We start from the raw sequence: 19,833 nt of genomic DNA, 5'->3' as shown, positions 1-19,833 counted from the left end.
TTATAAACTATATATATTATAAAATTTTGTATATATATAAAATTAGTCATGCAACCTTGTTTATAATAACAAAATATTGGAAACAACTTAAATATCCATGAATGTTATACATCCATTCAATGGAAAACTAGGCAGCAGTACCAAAGATGACAAAGTTCTCTATGGACTGCTACTGAACAATCTCTAAAATATATTTAGTGCAAAAGCAAGGTACAGCACGATGTGTATAGTATTCTTCCATTTTAGTTTTTAAAAAAGAAGGAATATATGTATGTGTTTGCTTGTATAGGCAATAAAATACCTCTGGGAAAACATAAGACAGTGATAAGTAAATGATTCCGGGTTAAGGGAACTGGATGGTGAGGGATAAAACTTTTCACTTTATCTTCTTGAATTTTGAACCACATACCTAGTCAATATATTTTTTAATTAAAGAGAACCCTTCTTATATCACAAAGAGCCAAAGAAGAAAAGGATCATGGGTTTGGGGGGGTCACACTGCTTGGATTCTCAGTTCCCACAGTTATTGACAATATAACATAGTAGGCAACCTGGACTTGAACTTTTGTTTGGCAAGTTACAAGACTATGTAAGTTTCATTAAGATTCTTTAACTGGTCTAGGCCAGTTTCCTCATCTGTAAAATGGGAATAATTCTTCAGAATAGGGTGACTATAAAGTACTATACAAAAGAATGTTTTTTGTTTTTTGTTTTTTTTGCGGTACGCGGGCCTCTCGCTGCTGTGGCCTCTCCCGTTGCGGAGCACGGGCTCCGGACGCGCAGGCTCAGTGGCCATGGCTCACGGGCCCAGCCGCTCCGCAGCATGTGGGATCCTCCCGGACCAGGGCACGAACCCATGTCCCCTGCATCGGCAGGCGGACTCTCAACCACTGCGCCACCAGGGAAGCCCAAAAGAATGGTTTTAAAATCACTTGCAGCGTGGTCATCTATGAGCAAATATTCCAAGTTTATCCAGTAGGTTCAGACTTATTCAAACTGTCTGTATTGCCACACTCAAGTTAGAGGGTAAGACCAAACAGCAGATACTGGAAGACATCATACTTCCTATCCTGAGAATTTCTAACAGATGAGAATGTCATGGAAAGTACTAGAGTTACCCAAGACCTAGCATATGCAAATGACTGTGCTCTTGAAGCACCCAGGTGAATGAATGCAGCTCTAACATGCACCATTTTGTGGTTTTGGCACAGAACAGGGATGGAATCTAAGCAAAAACAAAGTGTGGGTCATAACATAACCTGCATTAAGTAAATCCTATATGGTGGTGGGCTGAATTCTGCTGCTCAACCAAACTGTCCAATTGACACATTGATCAACAAGGAAATGGAAGAATACACCAAAGTTGCTAGTGTGTCTGTCCCCTGGGAAGGCGGCAAAGGGTGGAACAGATTACTACACTGACCACCACACCAGACTTGTATACAGCTTCCTATAAAACATACATTCTATTGGTACTGAAGTGATACACACTACATTACAAATCCACTAGGTGGGATGAGTGGAGAATGAATGGCTAAAAAGACATACATGGAGTGGAATTACAACTACAAAGCAAGGTCATAAGGAAGTACTCTATGTACCTGTGTATAACTGTAGCCAGTCCGAGTGGTAGGTACCAAGGGACAAATATTCAGAAAATTGCGCTGGAAGGAAAACCAGGCTATTTCTAGCTCTGCCAAATTTATTACCTGTGGAATAACAGCTATTCCATTTCCCCACAGCATCCTCTCCCCACTTCAAAAGGATATCGGACAGTATATTAAAAGCTTTGAGATTTCTAGATGTTATTCATGGGCACAGAGATCTTAGCACGAGGTAATTTCACAATTTCACCCCCAGAAGAGTTTATGACAAACTGAAAAATATGCCTCATGTGTCTTTCTGACAATTTAACAAGGTTAATTTAATTAAGCCAGAAGTTCCTCCTTAACATAAACATATTTTCAGGCTTTGTCCTTTTTAGGTGCTTTGTTCACAGCACACTTCTGATGAATACATTATGAAGCAATTATAATTTCCAGATATGAAAGAAGATGCTAAAACCAAAAATCTTCTCTTGAAGAGGGATAGCATCACTCATCTAATATTAAGAGTAAACAACTGTGAATGTCTTTCAAATCCTCCAAATGAGATAGCATAAATGCTGTCTTTTTCAGAGGACAAAAAAAGTAGATAAGCACTGGGAAAGTGTCAGCATGACAAATTTAAGAATTCTCCTTCAGCTAATATCTTAGCTGGTCTTTAACAACGGCTGCGGGGGAGAGGGGTCTCAAGATTCCAGTACCTAACATAAATGTAGCCTTAAAATTACTTGCAAGAATAGGTTATTTCTGATCTTTTAATTAATATCTGTTCAACAATGCCATGTCTTTTAGACACATGTTAGAACTAGAGTCAGAGGGAACCTTAAAAACGATTTAGTCCAAGGCTCCAAACAGTACACTGAGATCTACCAGTAAACCCACAGTATTACTGCATTGACCTGGAAGTCACTTGCCATTCACACGCCTCTTTTTTTTTTTTTTTAGCCTTTTTTTTTAAACATCTTTATTGGAGTATATTTGCTTTACAATGGCATGTTAGTTTCTGCTTTATAACAAAGTGAATCAGTTATACATATACATATGTCCCCATATCTCTTCCCTCTTGCATCTCTCTCCCTCCCACCCTCCCTATCCCACCCCTCTAGGTGGTCACAAAGCACCGAGCTGATCTACCTGTGCTATGCGGCTGCTTCCCACTAGCTATCTATTTTATGTTTGGTAGTGTATATATGTCCATGCCGCTCTCTCACTTTGTCCCAGTTTACCCTTCCCCGTCTGCATATCCTCAAGTCCATTCTCTAGTAGGTCTGCATCTTTATTCCCATCCTGCCCCTAGGTTCTTCATAATCATTTTTTTTTTTAGATTCCATATATATGTGTTAGCATACGGTATTTGTTTTTCTCTTTCTGACTTACTTTACTCTGTATCACATGCCTCTTTTATGTCCTGGAAAAAAAATATTAGAACTCCCAATGCAAAGTCAATAGGAGTACTGTAGCCTCCTCTTTCTTTATTTTACTGAGGAAGTTTACAGTAAGCAAGTACTGGTAGTGAGAAGACATAAAGGAATCAAAAAACTTGTGAGAAATGAAAACTAGTTTCTTCCAGTTGGGAAAATCTTCATATGGTCCAACTCTTTCATGTTATAGACAAAAGATAATGCTCCAAATGAAATTATCTGTGCAGTTAATTAAGCAGGGACAAGAATAAATCCAGTATTTCCTTCTATATACTATGTTCTCTTTACTGAATGTGGAACTTAACGTATTCACAGACTACAAGAGGTGAATTGCCAAAAACAATAGGGGAAATGTCTTTATCTAGGATAATAATATTGTATTCAAACATTAAAGATTACTCAAGATAATACTCAAAAGCTGTTTACCTACAGAAATCATCCATAAAATTAAATGGTCTCTGTAATTTTGAGAGGTAATGAAAACTTACCTGATTAGAAGCTGCTACTTTGAGAAGTGCGGGTAGGAAAAAAAGAGGCCATGTAAGTTCTGATATTTGGTTTACTCATAAGGTGATGTAAATCACTAATACTCATTTCAAAAATATATTCTTTCCATAATATGTACCCTTCAGGATGTTCGTGTTCAGTCAGTACAATAGAAATTCAGCTCAGGAATTACAGGCAATTAAGCTTTAGTCACTCAAAAACTTTTAAGTAGTTTATTTTAGTGTTATACTTTTATTTTTCAGAGCTTTGCCTTTATTTATGACTTAGGTAAAACATGAAACACAAGAAATCAGACTGTTTCCAAGCTAAGAACAATGCTTTTTCTTGAAAAACAGATAAACAAATACACAAACCCCACAACTATAAATCATATGCTAAAACCAAGTAAAACACCAGATTATCTGGACATCAAAAATAAACCAATTGCCTGAACCATACCCTTTTTTAAATAACCTAAATCAAGTCCCAAATCCATCCTAACTCTTCCTCCCTTCTCTGAATTTCTATAGCATACTTTCTGTACTTCATAACACACTTCCTTGTATTGTCTATACTGTTTTTTTATACAGACAGGCATTAAGTATATCTCAAAGTAGACAGTAAGTTCTTTTGAGGAGAGAAACTTTACAGTAGCTAACACTATACGTTGAATGTTAACAGGCACCCAGTCAAGACTGGTTGGCATCTATTTTTTGGCAAACATTTCTTTATGATCTGGTTGGAGTGAAAAGGACAATGCGTGCTGCCGGTAAGATATGGAATCTAGCAGAGTAAGCCATGAATTGCACACACAGAGTCAACATCAAATAGGCTGCTGTCTAGACAGAAGAGCTGATATAGTTTTGATTTGCTAATACTAAATGCCAAACTACAGTATCATTCCCAACAGCACAATATTTAAGTGGGGGAAAAATACATGCAGCCTTTATTGCCACCAAAGATTAAATATTAACTGTAAATACTACTCTAACAAACACCATCAAAATTTGTAGGTAATGTATAATCCAAAAACAGCATGCTGAAGATAGGGTCATTCAATCAAAAGCAATCCTGACATTGCATTCCTGCTCCCTGTAATGACGATGCTCGAAAACTTCTATCTCTTCTACATTCCTTTGCAGCATGCCTATAAGGGGAAAAGGCACACATCATTACTCAGAGGACAAAATATCCCAGGAACATAACTTACATTCTCCCTTCAACCTATGATTGACAAAACTTTACATGTCAATTTTTTTTTCCATGCTATGCGCCTTGCAGGATCTTAGTTCCCCGACCAGGGATTGAACCTGTGCCCCCTGCAGTGGAAGTGTGGAGTCTTAACCACTGGATAGCCAGGGGAGTCCCATACATGTCAATTTTAATAGCTTTAAGTATTAGAAAATACAGAGGAAGAGAAAAACATGCCTCTGTCTGGTTGGAAACTATTGCACAAGACTGTTCTTGATTGGCTCTCCCTAGCTTTCAGGGAAGTAACAGTCTACCTGACATTTGTATTTTGTTGAAGAGAAGTGTTAACTGCTTTTTACTCATTACAGCCTAAAGGTGTCATACAGGATGGTCATGAAATTGAATGTGTGGATTTTGGTAGGTCTTTGCTGCCTATAAGCAAATTAGTACACTGAATATTTTCACATTTCAGTTCCTTTCTAATGATTTATTTAACTTGGTGGTCCTTAATTTGCTCAGGGGCAGAACAACACAAAATACCATTAGTTTCACCATATAGAACAGTAACTTTCTGCAGTAAAAATAAGCTGTTGAAGTAAGTGTGATAATCTGAGTTTTTCTGTTAATGTGCACAAATAAATTTGGTCATTTGTTTTAGTATTCATTAATGCTCACTGGTTGATAAGCAATAACTGGTGCCAAAAATTTACGGAAAACTTTACAAGAGAAAAACTAAAAAATGTGGAACAATATACTTTAATTTTCTTCAGCCAATTGGAAAAGAACCAATGTTTTGCAGTTTTTGAAGTATAATACCTCATTCTATCTTATGACATATAGGCATTCCGTAAGATCACACCTTTTAAGAACAAGTGATTTAAATGATGGTTGTCTGCTGAAAGGCTAGGAGAACAGTCTGGGAAAACACAACTCCTTTCTGTTGTAATAACTAACTGCAGGGACCAATTTTTTACCCCTGAATAACATTTTTCAATGTGACAGAAACACAAATGAGCACTACAACAAACCATTAACTTGAGGCCAAAAGTGTCAACATAAGCACAAACTACTTAATTTGCTGATTGATACATATTAAATGCAAAAGAGTACTTTTATAAGCATTTTAAAAAATCAATGAAATGTTGAAAAACACAAGTCAGCATTATTAAGAGAGGCTTACCATAAATATTTTGTCATGGCTTCAAATTGAATTCTCAAGACTATCTCTGTATTAACATACTTTACATTTTTCAGGAGTTTCATTCCTTAAGGGCAGAAACTGCACCTAGGCACTTAACTGCCCAGAGTTCTGGTCTCATGATATGCGTCAGTGATTGTCCCTGCAGGCCTATTAAATTATACATCATACTAGAAGTAAAATGCTAGTAATAGTCAAAATTTGATGGGAACTATGCCATATACATTTGACATTATTAAAAAAGTAATTGTACTGAACAATATGAAAGTGAAATTAATAAAACAACTCTATTCACAGTAGCATAAAAAAGAATTAAAACACTCAGGAATAAACTTAGCAAATGAACTATAAGACTTGTACACTGGAAACTATAAATCATTGCTAAGAGAAACTAAAGAAGATCTAAAAAAATGAAGAGATATTCCATGTTCATGGATTGAAAGACTCAATACTGTTAAGATGTCAGTTCTCCACAAATTGATCTACAAATTCAATGCAATGCCTATGAAAATTCCAGAAGGCTACTTTTGTAGATATAGACAAGCTTTAAAATTTACATGGGAAGACAAAGGACCCAGAATAGCCAAAGCAATCTGAAAAAGAATAATAAATTGCAGGAATTACACCACCCAATTTTAAAACATACTACAAAGCTACAGTAATCGAGACAGCATGGTATTAGCATAGGATAGCCATAGAGATCAATGGAACAGAAATGAAGTCCACAAATAAAACCTTATATTTATGGTCAATTCATTTTTAACAAAGGTGCCAAGACAATACAATGGGAGGAAGCATAGTCTTTTTCAGCCAATAATACAGGGACAACTGCATATCTACATGTAACTGACGTTGACCCCCTACCTCTAACTATGAACAAAAATCAACTCAAACCTCTGTAATAACCTATATGGGAAAGAATCTGAAAAAGAATAGATATATGTATATGTATAACTAAATCACTTTGCTGTACACCTGAAACTACCACAACATTGTAAATAAAGTATACTCCAATATAAAATAACAATTAAAAAAATCTCTCAAACACTTAAAAATCCTCAAGAAAATTCTAGCAAACCAAATCCAATAACATATAAAAGGAACTAGAAACCAGGACCAAGTAGAATTTATTCCATAAATGTAAGGTTGAATCAATGTTTAAAAATGTGTCAATTAATCCACCATATCAACAAGTTAAAGAAGAAAAGTCATATGATTATATCAATTGATGTAGAAAAAGCATTTGACAAAATCCAGTACTCATTAATAATAAAAATTAATGATAAAAAAAGTCAGGAAAAGAGTGGAATTACCTCAATTTGATAAAAAGCATCTACAAAAAAACCTATACCTAAAATCATACTTCCAGTGAAAGACTAAACTCAGAAGCAAGGCAAAGACGTTTGTTCTCACCACTGTTATTCAACATGGTCCTGAAGTTCTAACCAGTGTAATGTGAGAAAAAGACATAAATAGCATACAGATGGGGAAGGAAAAAACAAAATTGTCCCTTTTTGCAGATGATGTAACTACTTATGTAGAAAATCCCAAGGAATCAAAAACAAAGCAAAACCCCAAAATACCAAACTCCTAGAAGTGAGTTCAGCAGGCATACAAGATCAACATATAAAATTGTGTTTTTATGTACTAAAAATGAACATGTGGAAACCAGAATTTAAAACGCAATATCATTTACAATCACTACAAATAAAATGAAATACTTAGGTATAAGTCTGACAAAACCAAAACATATACATGATGTGGGTGCTGAAAATTACAAAATGCTGATGAAAGAACTCAAAGAAGACCTAAATAAATATTGAGACATACTATGTTCATGGATGAGAAGAATCAACACAGTAAAGATGTCAATTTTCCCCCAAATTGATCTATAAATTTAATGTAATTCCTATCAAATCCCAGCAAATTTTCATGGAGATGCAAAGGAATTAAAATAGCTAAAACAACCTTGATGGAGAAAAATAAAGTGGGAGAAATTACTCTCCAAGATATTAAGGCTTACTATACAGCTACATTGATTAAGAAAGTGTGGTATTGGTGGAGCGAAAGAAATATAGATCTACGGAATAGAGATCCCAGAAAACAATTTGATATCCATAGAGAAAAAAAAACGTTCATCTAAACCTCACATCTTATACAAAAATTAACTCAAAATGGATCACAGCCTTAAATATAAAATATAAAACAATAAAACTTGTAGGAAAAAACAGAGGAGAAAATTGGGGGTATATAGGGCTACACAAAAAGTTCTTAGACTTCACACCAAAAGCATGATCCATAAAAGGAAAAATTGATAAACTGGACTTAATTTTAAAAACTTTTGTCCTGTGAACAACTCTGTTAAGAAGAGACAAGGTACAGAGTAGGAGAAAATATATGCAAACCACATAGCTAGCAAAGGACTAGTATCTAGAATATATAATGAACTCTCAAAACAACAGTAAAAAAAAATCTAATTAGAAAATGGACAAAAGGCAAGAACTGACATTTCATCAAAGAGGATATACTCATGACAAATAAGCACATGAAAAGATGTTCCACATCATTAGCCATTAGGAAAATGCAAATTAAAACTTCAGTGATCTCACTACACATCTAGCAGAATGGTTAAAATGAAAAAAAAAAGTGAAAATACCAAATGTTGAGGATGCAGACAAATTAGATTACTCATACATTGCTGGTGGGTATGTAAAATGGTACAGTCTCTCTGGAAAACAGTGTAACCGTTTTTAAAAATAAAACTAAAGACGCAACTACCCTATGACCTAGCAATTGCACTCTTGGGCATCTATCCAAGAGAAATGAAAACTTATGTTCACACAAGACTCTGTACATAAACATTCATAGAAGCTTTAATCATAAGTAGCCAAAAGCTGGAAACATCTAAGATGTACTACAACAGGTAAATGTGTAAACAGACTGTAGTACATCTAAACCATGGAAAACTACTCAGCAACAAAAAGGATCAAACCACTGATACACATAGCAATTTAGATGAATCTCTGGAGAATTATGCTGAGTGAAAAAAAGCCAACCCCTAAAGGTTACATGCTATATGATGTCATCTTATATAGTATTTTGAAATGACAAAATTTTAGAAAGGGAGAATAGATTAGTGGTTGCCGAGAATTAGGAGGCAGGGAGTAGGGGGGATATGGTGGGAGGGAGGTGGGTGTGGCAATAAAAGGGGAATATGAGGAATTCTTGTAGTAATGGAACTATTCTGTATTTTTACAATGGTTGTGGATATACAAACCTACACATGTGATAAAATTGTATATGACTAAACACACACACACACACACACACACACACACAAGTAAAACTGTAGAAATCTGAACAAGACAAATTTTATCAATGTTAATACCCCAGTTGCAATACAGTACTACAGTTTTGTAAGATGCTATCACTGGGGAGAACTAGGTAAATTATAAATAGGAACTCTATATTATTTCTTCAGGACCTATATTATTCCTTACACTAAATGTGAATCCACAATTACCTCAATAAAAATTTCAATTAGTATAAAAAACTAACCCACACAAATAAGGTTTTGATTCCCAATTTCTTCTAGAAGTGCCTGCTGAGTAGGCACATAATATGACCCCCAATTTATGTGGGGCAAGAGTTTTAACATTTATTCTCACTGCTTAATATGGTTGGCCATCGTTTCAGCTTCCAATATGGGTTTCCTCATTGTTGCATGCCTGCTAAGCCAAAGACAGATTTTAAGGTTTTAGATACTGTAGAATATACTTCAGTATTAGGTTAGGCTGCTGTTTAAAAGCAACCCTGGGGCTTCCCTGGTGGCGCAGTGGTTGAGAGTCCACCTGCTGATGCAGGGGACACGGGTTCGTGCCCGGGTCCGGGAGGATCACACATGCCGTGGAGCGGCTGGGCCCGTGAGCCATGGCCGCTGAACCTGCGTGTCTGGAGCCTGTGCTCCGCAATGGGAGAGGCCACAGCAGTGAGAGGCCCATGTACCCCCCCCAAAAAAAAGCAACCCTGAAATCTCAGAAGTTTAACCTAATTAAGGTTTATTTCTCATTCAAAAAGTGGAAGAAGGAGGTAGGAAGGGGGAGAGAGGGGAAGGGAGGGAGGAAGAAAGGAACAGAGGGAAGGAGGGGGAAAAAGAGAGAGAGAGAGAGAGAGAGAACACTGTCCTCCCACTTATCATAGGTACTTTTAAGAAGATTCCCAGGTTATTGAAACTAAAGTAACACTCAGAATAAATATACTTGAATTCTTACTGTTAACTGTGATCGGATGGGAAGAACAGTGTTTCTAGAAACATACGAAGCTCTCCACTCTGCCATAAGAATTCTCATCCTGATCTCACCACTGATACATTAAGGTGGTGTTGGGGGAGACCTTCAAGATGGTGGAAGAGTAAGATGTGGAGATCACCTTCCTCCCCACAAATACATCAAACATACATCTACATGTGGAACAACGCCTACACAACACCTACTGAACATTGGCAGAAGACCGCAGACTTCCCAAAAGGCAAGAAAATTCCCACGTACCTGGCCATGTGGCTGACAGGGTCTTGGTGCTCTGGCCTGGTGTCAGGCCTGAGCCTATGAGGTGGGAGAGCCAAGTTCAGGACACTGGACCATCAGAGACCTCCTGGCCCCATGTAATATCAATCAGCAAGAGCTCTCCCAGAGAACTCCGCTTCAATGCTAAGACCCAGCTCCACCCAACAGCCAGCAAGCTCCAGTGCTTGATGCCCCATGCCAAACAACTAGCAAAGGAGGAACACAGCCCCACCCATTAACAGAGAGGCTGCCTAAAATCATACTAAGTTCACAGATACCCTAAAACACACCACTGGACGCATCCCTGCCCACCAGAAAGACAAGATCCAGCGTCATCCACCAGAACACAGGCACCAGTCCCCTCTACCAGGAAGCCTACACAACCCACTGAACCAACCTTACCCACTGGGGGCAGACACCAAAAGCAACAGTAAATACTAACCTGCACCCTGAGAAAAGGAGACCCCAAACACAGAAAGGTAAGCAAAATGAGAAGACAGAGAAATATGCAGCAGATGAGGGAGCAAGGTAAAAACCCACCAGACCAAACAAATGAAGAGGAAATAGGCAGTCTACCTGAAAAAGAATTCAGAGTAATGACAGTAAAGATGATCCAAAATCTTGTAAAAAGAATGGAGAAAATACAAGAAACATTTAACAAGGACCTAGAATAACTAAAGACCAAACAAACAAGGATGAACAACACAATAAATGAAATTAAAAATTCTCTAGAAGGAATCAATAGCAGAATAACTGAGGCAGAAGAACAGATATGTGACCAGGAAGAAAAAGAATGGAAATGACTACCGCAGAGCAGAATAAAGAAAAAAGAATGAAAAAGAATTGAGGGCACTCTCTGAGACCTCTGGGACAACATTAAATGCACCACCATTCTAATTATAGGGGTCCCAGAAGAAGAAGAGAAACAGAAAGGGTCTGAGAAAGTATTTGAAGAGATTATAGTTGAAAACTTCCTTAATATGGGAAAGGAAATAGTCAATCAAGTCCAGGAAGTGCAGAGAGTCCCATACAGGATAAATCCAAGGAGAAACACTCCAAGACACATATTATTCAAACCATCAAAAATTAAATACAAAGAAAAAATATTAAAAGCAGGAAGGGAAAAGCAACAAATAACATACAATGGAATCCCCATAAGGTTAACAGCTAAGCAGAAACTCTGCAAGCCAGAAGGGAGTGGCAGGATATATTTAAAGTGAAGAAAGGGAAAAACCCACAAGCAAGATTACTCTACACAGCAAGGATCTCATTCAGATTCAACGGAGAAATTAAAACCTTTACAGACAAGCAAAAGCTAAGAGAATTCAGCACCACCAAACCAGCTTTACAACAAATGCTAAAGGAACTCCTCTAGGCAGGAAACACAAGAGAAGGAAAAGACCTACAGTAACAAACCCAAAACAAGTGGGAAGTGGTAATAGGAACATGCATATCGATAATTACCTTAAAAGTAAATGGATTAAATGCTCCAACCAGAAGACACAGACTGGCTGAATGGATATAACAAAACCCATATATATGCTGTCTACAAGAGACCCACTTCAGACTTAGGGACACATACAGACTGAAAGTGAGGGAATGGAAAGAGATATTCCATGCAAATGGAAATCAAAAGAAAGCTGGGGTAGCAATTCTCATATCAGACAAAATAGACTTTAAAATAAAGACTATTACAAGAGATAAAGAAGGACACTACATAATGATCAAAGGATCGATCCAAGAAGAAGATAGAACAATTGTAAATATTTATGCACCCAGCATAGGAGCACCTCAACATATAAGGCAAATGCTAAGAGCCTTAAAAAGGGAAATCGACAGTAACACAATCATAGTAGGGGACTTTAACACTCCACTTTCACCAATGGACAGATCAACCAAAATGAAAATAAATAAGGAAACACAAACTTTAAATGATACATTAAACAGGGTGGACTTAACTGATATTTATAGCACATGCCATCCTAAAACAACAGAATATACTTTCTTCTAAAGTGCTCATGGAACATTCTCCAGGATAGAACATATATTGGGTCACAAATCAAGCCTTAGAAAATTTAAGAAAATTGGAATCGTATCAAGTATCATTCTGACCACAATGCTATGAGACTACATATCAATGACAGGAAAAAAATGTAAAAAATACAAATCCATGGAGGCTAAACAATAAGCTACTAAATAGCCAAGAGATCACTGAAAAAATCAAAGAGGAAATCAAAAAATACCTAGAAACAAATGACAATGAAAACACGATGACACACAACCGATGGGATGCAGCAAAAGCAGTTCTAAGAAGGAAGTTTATAGCAATACAATCATACCTCAAGAGACAAGAAACATCTCAAATAAACAACCTAACCTTACATCTAAAGCAATTAGAGAAAGAAGAAAGAAAAAAACCCTAAAGTTAGCAGAAGGAAAGAAACCATAAAGATCAGATCAGAAATAAATGAAAAGGAAATGAAGGAAGCAATAGCAAAGATCAATAAAACTAAAGCTGGTTCTCTGAGAAGATAAACAAAATTGATAAGTCATTAGCCAGACTCATCAAGGAGAAAAGGGAGAAGACTCAAATCAGTAGAATTAGAAATGAAAAAGGAGAAGTAACAGCTAACACTGCAGAAATACAAAGGACCATGAGAGATTACTACAAGCAACTCTATGCCAATAAAATGGACAACCTGGAAGAAATGGACAAACTGTTATAAAAGCACAACCTTCCGAGGCTGAACCAGGAAGAAATAGAAAATATAAAAAGATCAATCACAAGCACTGAAACTGAGACCGTGATTTAAAATATTCCAACAAACAAAAGCCCAGGATCAGATGGCTAAACAGGCAAATTCTATCAAATATTTAGAGAAGAGCTAACACCTATCCTTCTCAAACTCTTCCAAAATATACCAGAGGACGGAACACTCCCAAACACATTCGACGAGGCCACCATCACCCTGATACCAAAACAAGACAAAGATGTCACAAAGAAAGAAAACTACAGGCCAATATCACTGATGAACACAGATGCAAAAATCCTCAACAAAATACTAGCAAACAGAATCCAGCAGCACATTGAAAGGATCATACACCATGATCAAGTGGGATTTATCCCAGGAATGCAAGGATTCTTCAATATATGCAAGTGAATCAATGTGATACACCATATTAACAAATTGAAGGGTAAAAACCATGTGATAATCTCTATAGATGCAGAAAAAGCTTTTGACAAAATTCAACACCCATTCATGATAAAAGCTCTCCAGAAAGTAGGCATAGAGGGGACTTACCTCAACATAATAAAGGCCATATATGACAAACCCACAGCCCACATTGTTCTCAGTGGTGAAAAACTGAAACCATTTCCACTAAGATCAGGAACAAGACAAGGTTGCCCACTCTCACCACTCTTATTCAATATAGTTTTGGAAGTTTTAGCCACAACAATCAGAGAAGAAAAAGAAATAAAAGGAATCCAAATTGGAAAAGAAGAAGTAAAACTGTCACTGTTTGCAGATGACATGATACTATATAGAGAGAATCCTAAAGATGCTACTAGAAAACTACTAGAGCTAATCAATGAATTTGGTAAAGTAGCAGGATACAAAATTAATGCACTGAAATCTCTTGCATTCCTATATACTAATGATGAAAAATCTGAAAGAGAAATTAAGGAAACACTCCCATTTACCATTGCAACCAGAAGAATAAAATACCTAGGAATAAACTTACCTAAGGAGACAAAAGACCTGGATGCAGAAAACTATAAGACACTGATGAAAGAAATTAAAAATGATACAAACAGATGGAGAGATATACCATGCTCTTGGATTGGAAAAACCAGCATTGTGAAAATGACTATACCACCCAAAGCAATCTACAGATTCAATGCAATCCCTATCAAACTACCAATGGCATTTTTCACAGAACTAGAAGAAAAACGTTTACAATTTGTATGGAAACACAGAAGACCCATAATAGCCAAAGCAATCTTGAGAAAGAAAAATGGAGCTGGAGGGAATCAGACTCCTGGACTTCAGACTATACTACAAAGCTACAGTCATCAAGACAGTATGGTACTGGCACAGAAACAGAAATATAGATCAATGGGACAGGATAGAAAGCCCAGAGATAAACCCACGCACCTATGGTCACCTTATTTTTGATAAAGGAAGCAAGAATATACAATGGAGAAAAGACAGCCCCTTCAATAAGTGGTGCTGGGAAAACTGGACAGCTACATGTAAAAGAATGAATTTAGAACACTCCCTAGCACCATACACAAAAATAAACTCAAAATGGATTAAAGACCTAAATGTAAGGCCAGGCACTATGAAACTCTTAGAGAAAAACTTAAGACAGAACACTCTATCACATAAATCACAGCAAGATCCTTTTTGACCCACCTCCTAGAGAAATGTAAATAAAAACAAAAACAAATGGGACCTAATGAAACTTCAATGCTTTTGCACAGCAAAGGAAACCATAAACAAGACGAAAAGACAACCCTCAGAATGGGAGAAAATAGTTGCAAATGAAGCCACTGACAAAGGATTAATCTCCAAAATATACAAGCAGCTCATGCAGCTCAATATCAAAAAAACAGACAACCCAACCCCAAAATGGGCAGAAGATCTAAATAGACATTTCTCCAAAGAAGATACACAGATTGCTAACAAACACATGAAAGGATGCTCAACATTAGTAATCATTAGAGAAACGCAAATCAAAACTACAATGATTAAAAAAAAAAAAAAACACAATGAGGTATCACCTCACACCAGTCAGAATGGCCATCATCAAAAAAATCTACAAACAATAAATGCTGGAGAGGGTGTGGAGAAAAGGGAACCCTCTTGCACTGTTGGTGGGAATGTAAAGTGATACAGCCACTACGGAGAACGGTATAGAGGTTCCTTAAAAAACTAAAAATAGAACTACCATACGACCCAGCAATCCCACTACTGGGCATATACCTTGAGAAAACCATAATTCAAAAAGAGTCACGTACCACAGCGTTCACTGCAGCACCATTTACAATAGCCAGGACATGGAAGCAACCTAAGTGTCCATCGACAGATGAATGGTAAAGAAGATGTGGCACATATATACAATGGAATATTACTCAGCCATAAAAAGAAATGAAATTGAGTTATTTGTAGTGAGGTGGATGGACCTAGAGTCTGTCATACAGAGTGAAGTAAGTCAGAAAGAGAAAAACAAATACCGTATGCCAACACATATATATGGAATCTAAAAACAAAATGGTTCTGATGAACCTAGGGGCAGGACAGGAATAAAGACCCAGACGTAGAGAATGGGCTTGAGGACACGGGGAGGGGGAAGGGTAAGCTGGGACAAAGTGAGAGAGTGGCATGGACATATATACGCTGCCAAATGTAAAATAGGTAGCTAGTGGGAAGCAGCTGCACAGCACAGGGAGATCAGCTCGGTGCTTTGTGGCCACCTAGAGGAGTGGGATGGGAAGGGTCGGAGGGAGATGCAAAAGGGAGAAGATATGGGGATATATGTATACATATAGCTGATTCACTTTGTTATACAGCAGAAACTAACACAACTTTGTAAAGCAATTTTACTCCAATAAAGATGTTTTAAAAAAAAAAGTTGGTGATGACAAGACACTCTTCTTGTATATAGCACTACCCTTCACACAAAATTAATAAAAAATACATTTAAAGGAAAGGAATAAAAATAAAAGATGGTGAAGGTATCGTGAGTTCTTGGAGGCACGGGCAGGAGGGGGACAAGATAGTACAATTATTGCATTTGAAGTCGTTCTCAGGCAGTCATCCTGTTGAAATGTTACTTACTGTTCAAGTCTCATTTCAAATTCTAGCTCTTCTAGGGAACCAACTAAAGATAGGTTTCTCTTTCTTTACTGCTCCCTGCACATGCACTTTGAACCTTTTCGAGGCGGAGGTGCATGCCACTGATGTTTACACCTCCTACGCTGATTAACACAGCACCTTGGCACATAGTAGGTGCTTTGTATTGAGAGTCACTACTCTCTGGTTTTGACTTGTATCTAAAATAAGACTTTCCATTATACGGCACTTGAGTTTTCAAAATGTCTATGCATATTACCTTATTTGATTCCCACAATATCCTAGGATGAAGAGAATAACTAAAAACTCAAGAAGGTTCAGTGGCTTTCCAAAGGCCAAAAGTAATGAAAATTGACACTAGGACTCATATCTTCAGACTCCCATCTAAGAGCGCTTTTTCTGTTACAGTGCATCTGTTTGTCAAATGCTGGGAAATTTTAAAATAAAAAGTACTATCTGGCACCACATCATAACACTGTTTGTTGTCCCTTCAAACACTGAAGTGCTCAAAATAAGACAGGCCTATCTGAATCCCAACTGGGGAGATTTCATTGGTGAAATACTATCAGGCCACTTTATCTATGAGGTAGCCATAGAGCGTGGGCCCCAAAACTGCGTTATAGCAAGGCTTCAGTATATTTATAGTTTTTAGTCACTAACAGGAAGAAAATTGCTTTGGAGAAAAATCTGTATACCTCACAAACAATATAAATTCTGCTATTTGGGAGTGATTTAAATCATGTTACATATAATTCATCTGGGGAGACTCTCCAGCTTGAGGAAATTCACTTGGGCACAAAATGTACATAAGGAGGATTAGTGAGAAATCTAATTTTGCAGATGTATTGAGTGTATTTCAAATCTGGATTTACATATAGAAAGGAAGTTTGGGAAGAGGAGCTCTGAGAATGTTAACCATCACGCACTCTTTCCTAACAGAAGCTGAAGTCTTGATCATTTTTAATCTCAGTATCCTAATCTAACCTACAAGAAATTCTTTAGAATTAAGGAACAATGGTGTGACAATAAATCTATTTTGTCTGTAAAGAGGAGCAGAGATGAGCAGGTAGCTCATTAAACAATGGAAAGAAATAAAATACCTTTCAGTTAACTGCAATGGGAAGAAGCAAGTAAGTACCTGTCTCTGTTGAGCTTAACAGACCTTTAAAGTGAGTATTTGTGTTGTTACCACATCTCTGACAGATCAAGAGCATTTGCCTCTCAAGTATCTAAAGTGGAACATTATACTCCAGAACATAAGAGATGACCTCATCGATCATCCAATGTCACCAAGATTTCCCAAAGAACTTCAGAAAAAGAAGAGGTAAAAGAAACCAGCTCAATCAGTAAATCAGATTCTATTCTAGAAGATGAACTAGGAAGAAGACACTTTGATTGGAATCCAAAGGCATCTTTTGGCATGTCGGCATTAGATACTCTTCAGATATGAGAGGGCTGAAAGTAATTAATAAAAAAATTTTTTAAAGCATTTCTTATCTGGACCAAAGCTTCTTAAAAAATACAGCATGGTAACTATAGTTAATAATACTGTATTGCATACTTGAAGGTTGCTAAGAGGGTAGATCTTAAAAGTTCTCACTGCAAGAAAAACAATTTTTTTTTCTATCTATGTAAGGTGATGGATGTTGGCTAGACTTATTGTGGTGATGGTTTGGCAATGTATACAAATATTGAATCATGCTGTGCACCTGAAACTAATATAATGCTATATGTCAAATATACCTCAATTTTTTAAAAAAAGATAACAACATGCCCGGCCCTGAAAAATCTAATTTAAAATAATCCCGCAAACAATAAATATTAACATTGGGTGAAAATGAAGTATGATTATGACATATCACAAAAAGCTGCTTCTCTAAAATGATCCTGAAGGCGTTTTATGCAAGGTAGTAGAGTCACGCTAGACGACTAAGTATGTTTTATGCCAAAAGTAAATAAGGTGTTCACAGACCACTGCTAATAGAACTATATTGTAGAAATACCACAAAATTCCTTATGGCATTTTTAGTTGCTCTGAAGATTCTTCTCCTTCTGCCATAAATAGCAGTCTAAATGTTGTGAGCAGCTATTAAATAATTATGGGGCTCTAACCCATAGGAGACTGCAATGATTATGGATGAAATACATTTTAGTCATGAAGCTTTGGGACACTTCATGAAAGAAACAAGTGTCATGAAAATACTCAAGGAACTTTCAAATAAAGACTTGCATAAGATTTTCCACTGCCCACCCCTTTATTATGGTGTTTGATAAATATTAACAGACATGACAAGGTTTGGTATATGAAGAAACAAAAAACGCCTACCCTTCGGTCCTACCTCCCTCCTCTAAAAGAAGTAGCTCCATATATTTAAAATGAATAACAAATTGGCTCAGATTGACTGCCAACTCTGTCATAAGTGGTCCCAGCAGAGCTGGAGTTGCTGCAGTTTCAATGACTGCCAACTGAGAAGACAGATGTGTGACTGCAGCATTGCCATCAAGCCAACCTCGAAATAATGCCGTAAATTTGTATAAAGAGAAAGACAAGAGAGGGAACTAGTATTTGACTATAGTTACTATTAACTCTCAATTAGCTATATTAATCATGAGGAAAAGAAGCAAAGAAAATGTTAAAAAATGGATAAGTATCAAATTTTAAAACTGGTCAATAGCAGTACATGTTCAGACACTCCCTTAATTCAATACCCTTAAACTTATCTCTTCCTAGTTTGGTTCCATCAGTCAGTTCTATATGGGTTAGAGGAAGAAAGGGGCCTGGTTCTCTGCTTACTCATAGATATTGAAAAGTTGATTGGACAGTGTAATATTTTAACATATAAACTGTAGTGTATGATTTTCAAATCACTTTTAAAGATAAGCTGATTTTTAAGTTAAGTACATAGCATAACAGTTATGTTTTATAGCAGAAAAAAATTTGTACTGTCATTAAAGATATCAAATCATAAAAATATTTCTCAGAAACCTTCCAAGATAGAGATTTTGGCTTTAAAGCCATTTTTATTTAAAACAAACCTTACTGTTAGAGATTTCTCTTTAATTAAAAAAATTACATTACTTCTATTGTTAAAATAACACATGTATTAGTTTTTTTATAACTATTATTTGGATGTGAATAAAGAGACTCATTAAGAAGTTTAACCTTAAAACTTCTCAGTCTACAGACCGTTTCAGCAGACATGACCCCTTAATTATTAAAAAGTAAAATAAACCAACAACAAAAAAACCCTTCTCTTAGCATGATTAAATCCTGCCACTCTCCATTCCTTGATCATGTCTTTTCCTCATATGAAAAGGAAAGGTTCCTTGTGGGAACAGCAAAAAAGGAGCCCACGGTATCAAGAATCACCAGGCTTTTTTCCATTATCATGGCTTCCCCGTCTAATTTGGGAACCTGTATGAGCTCTCATTGCCCCTCCAGCTCAACTCAAATTTTAGCAGAAAAGTAACTCCAAGTAATCATTACTCTCCATTGTCTTACCCTTTTTACCC

The 19,833-nt window shown here is 36.7% G+C and overlaps 1 protein-coding gene across 2 annotated transcripts in view; it reads right to left on the bottom strand.

The window, feature by feature from the left end:
• Window positions 1–3,569: 3,569 nt before the first annotated feature.
• The window catches only part of NUP62CL (nucleoporin 62 C-terminal like), a 40,490-nt gene continuing 24,226 nt past the window's right edge, over window positions 3,570–19,833 (bottom strand). For both annotated transcript variants that reach the window (XM_089904225.1, XM_030759491.2), the window contains one exon: window positions 3,570–4,658. In XM_089904225.1, coding sequence (XP_089760351.1) covers window positions 4,567–4,658 — 92 coding nt within the window. In that variant the 3' untranslated portion in view covers window positions 3,570–4,566. The remainder of the gene's footprint in view (window positions 4,659–19,833) is intronic.

The sequence above is a fragment of the Delphinapterus leucas genome, chromosome X, assembly GCF_059928025.1.
Source record: "Delphinapterus leucas isolate spDelLeu-1000000601 "Yukka" chromosome X, BTC_Dleu_Yukka2, whole genome shotgun sequence".
NCBI classification, from domain to species: Eukaryota; Metazoa; Chordata; class Mammalia; order Artiodactyla; family Monodontidae; genus Delphinapterus; species Delphinapterus leucas.
Note: the sequence above shows the minus strand (reverse complement) of the source record. Positions and strands in the feature narration are given on the sequence as shown.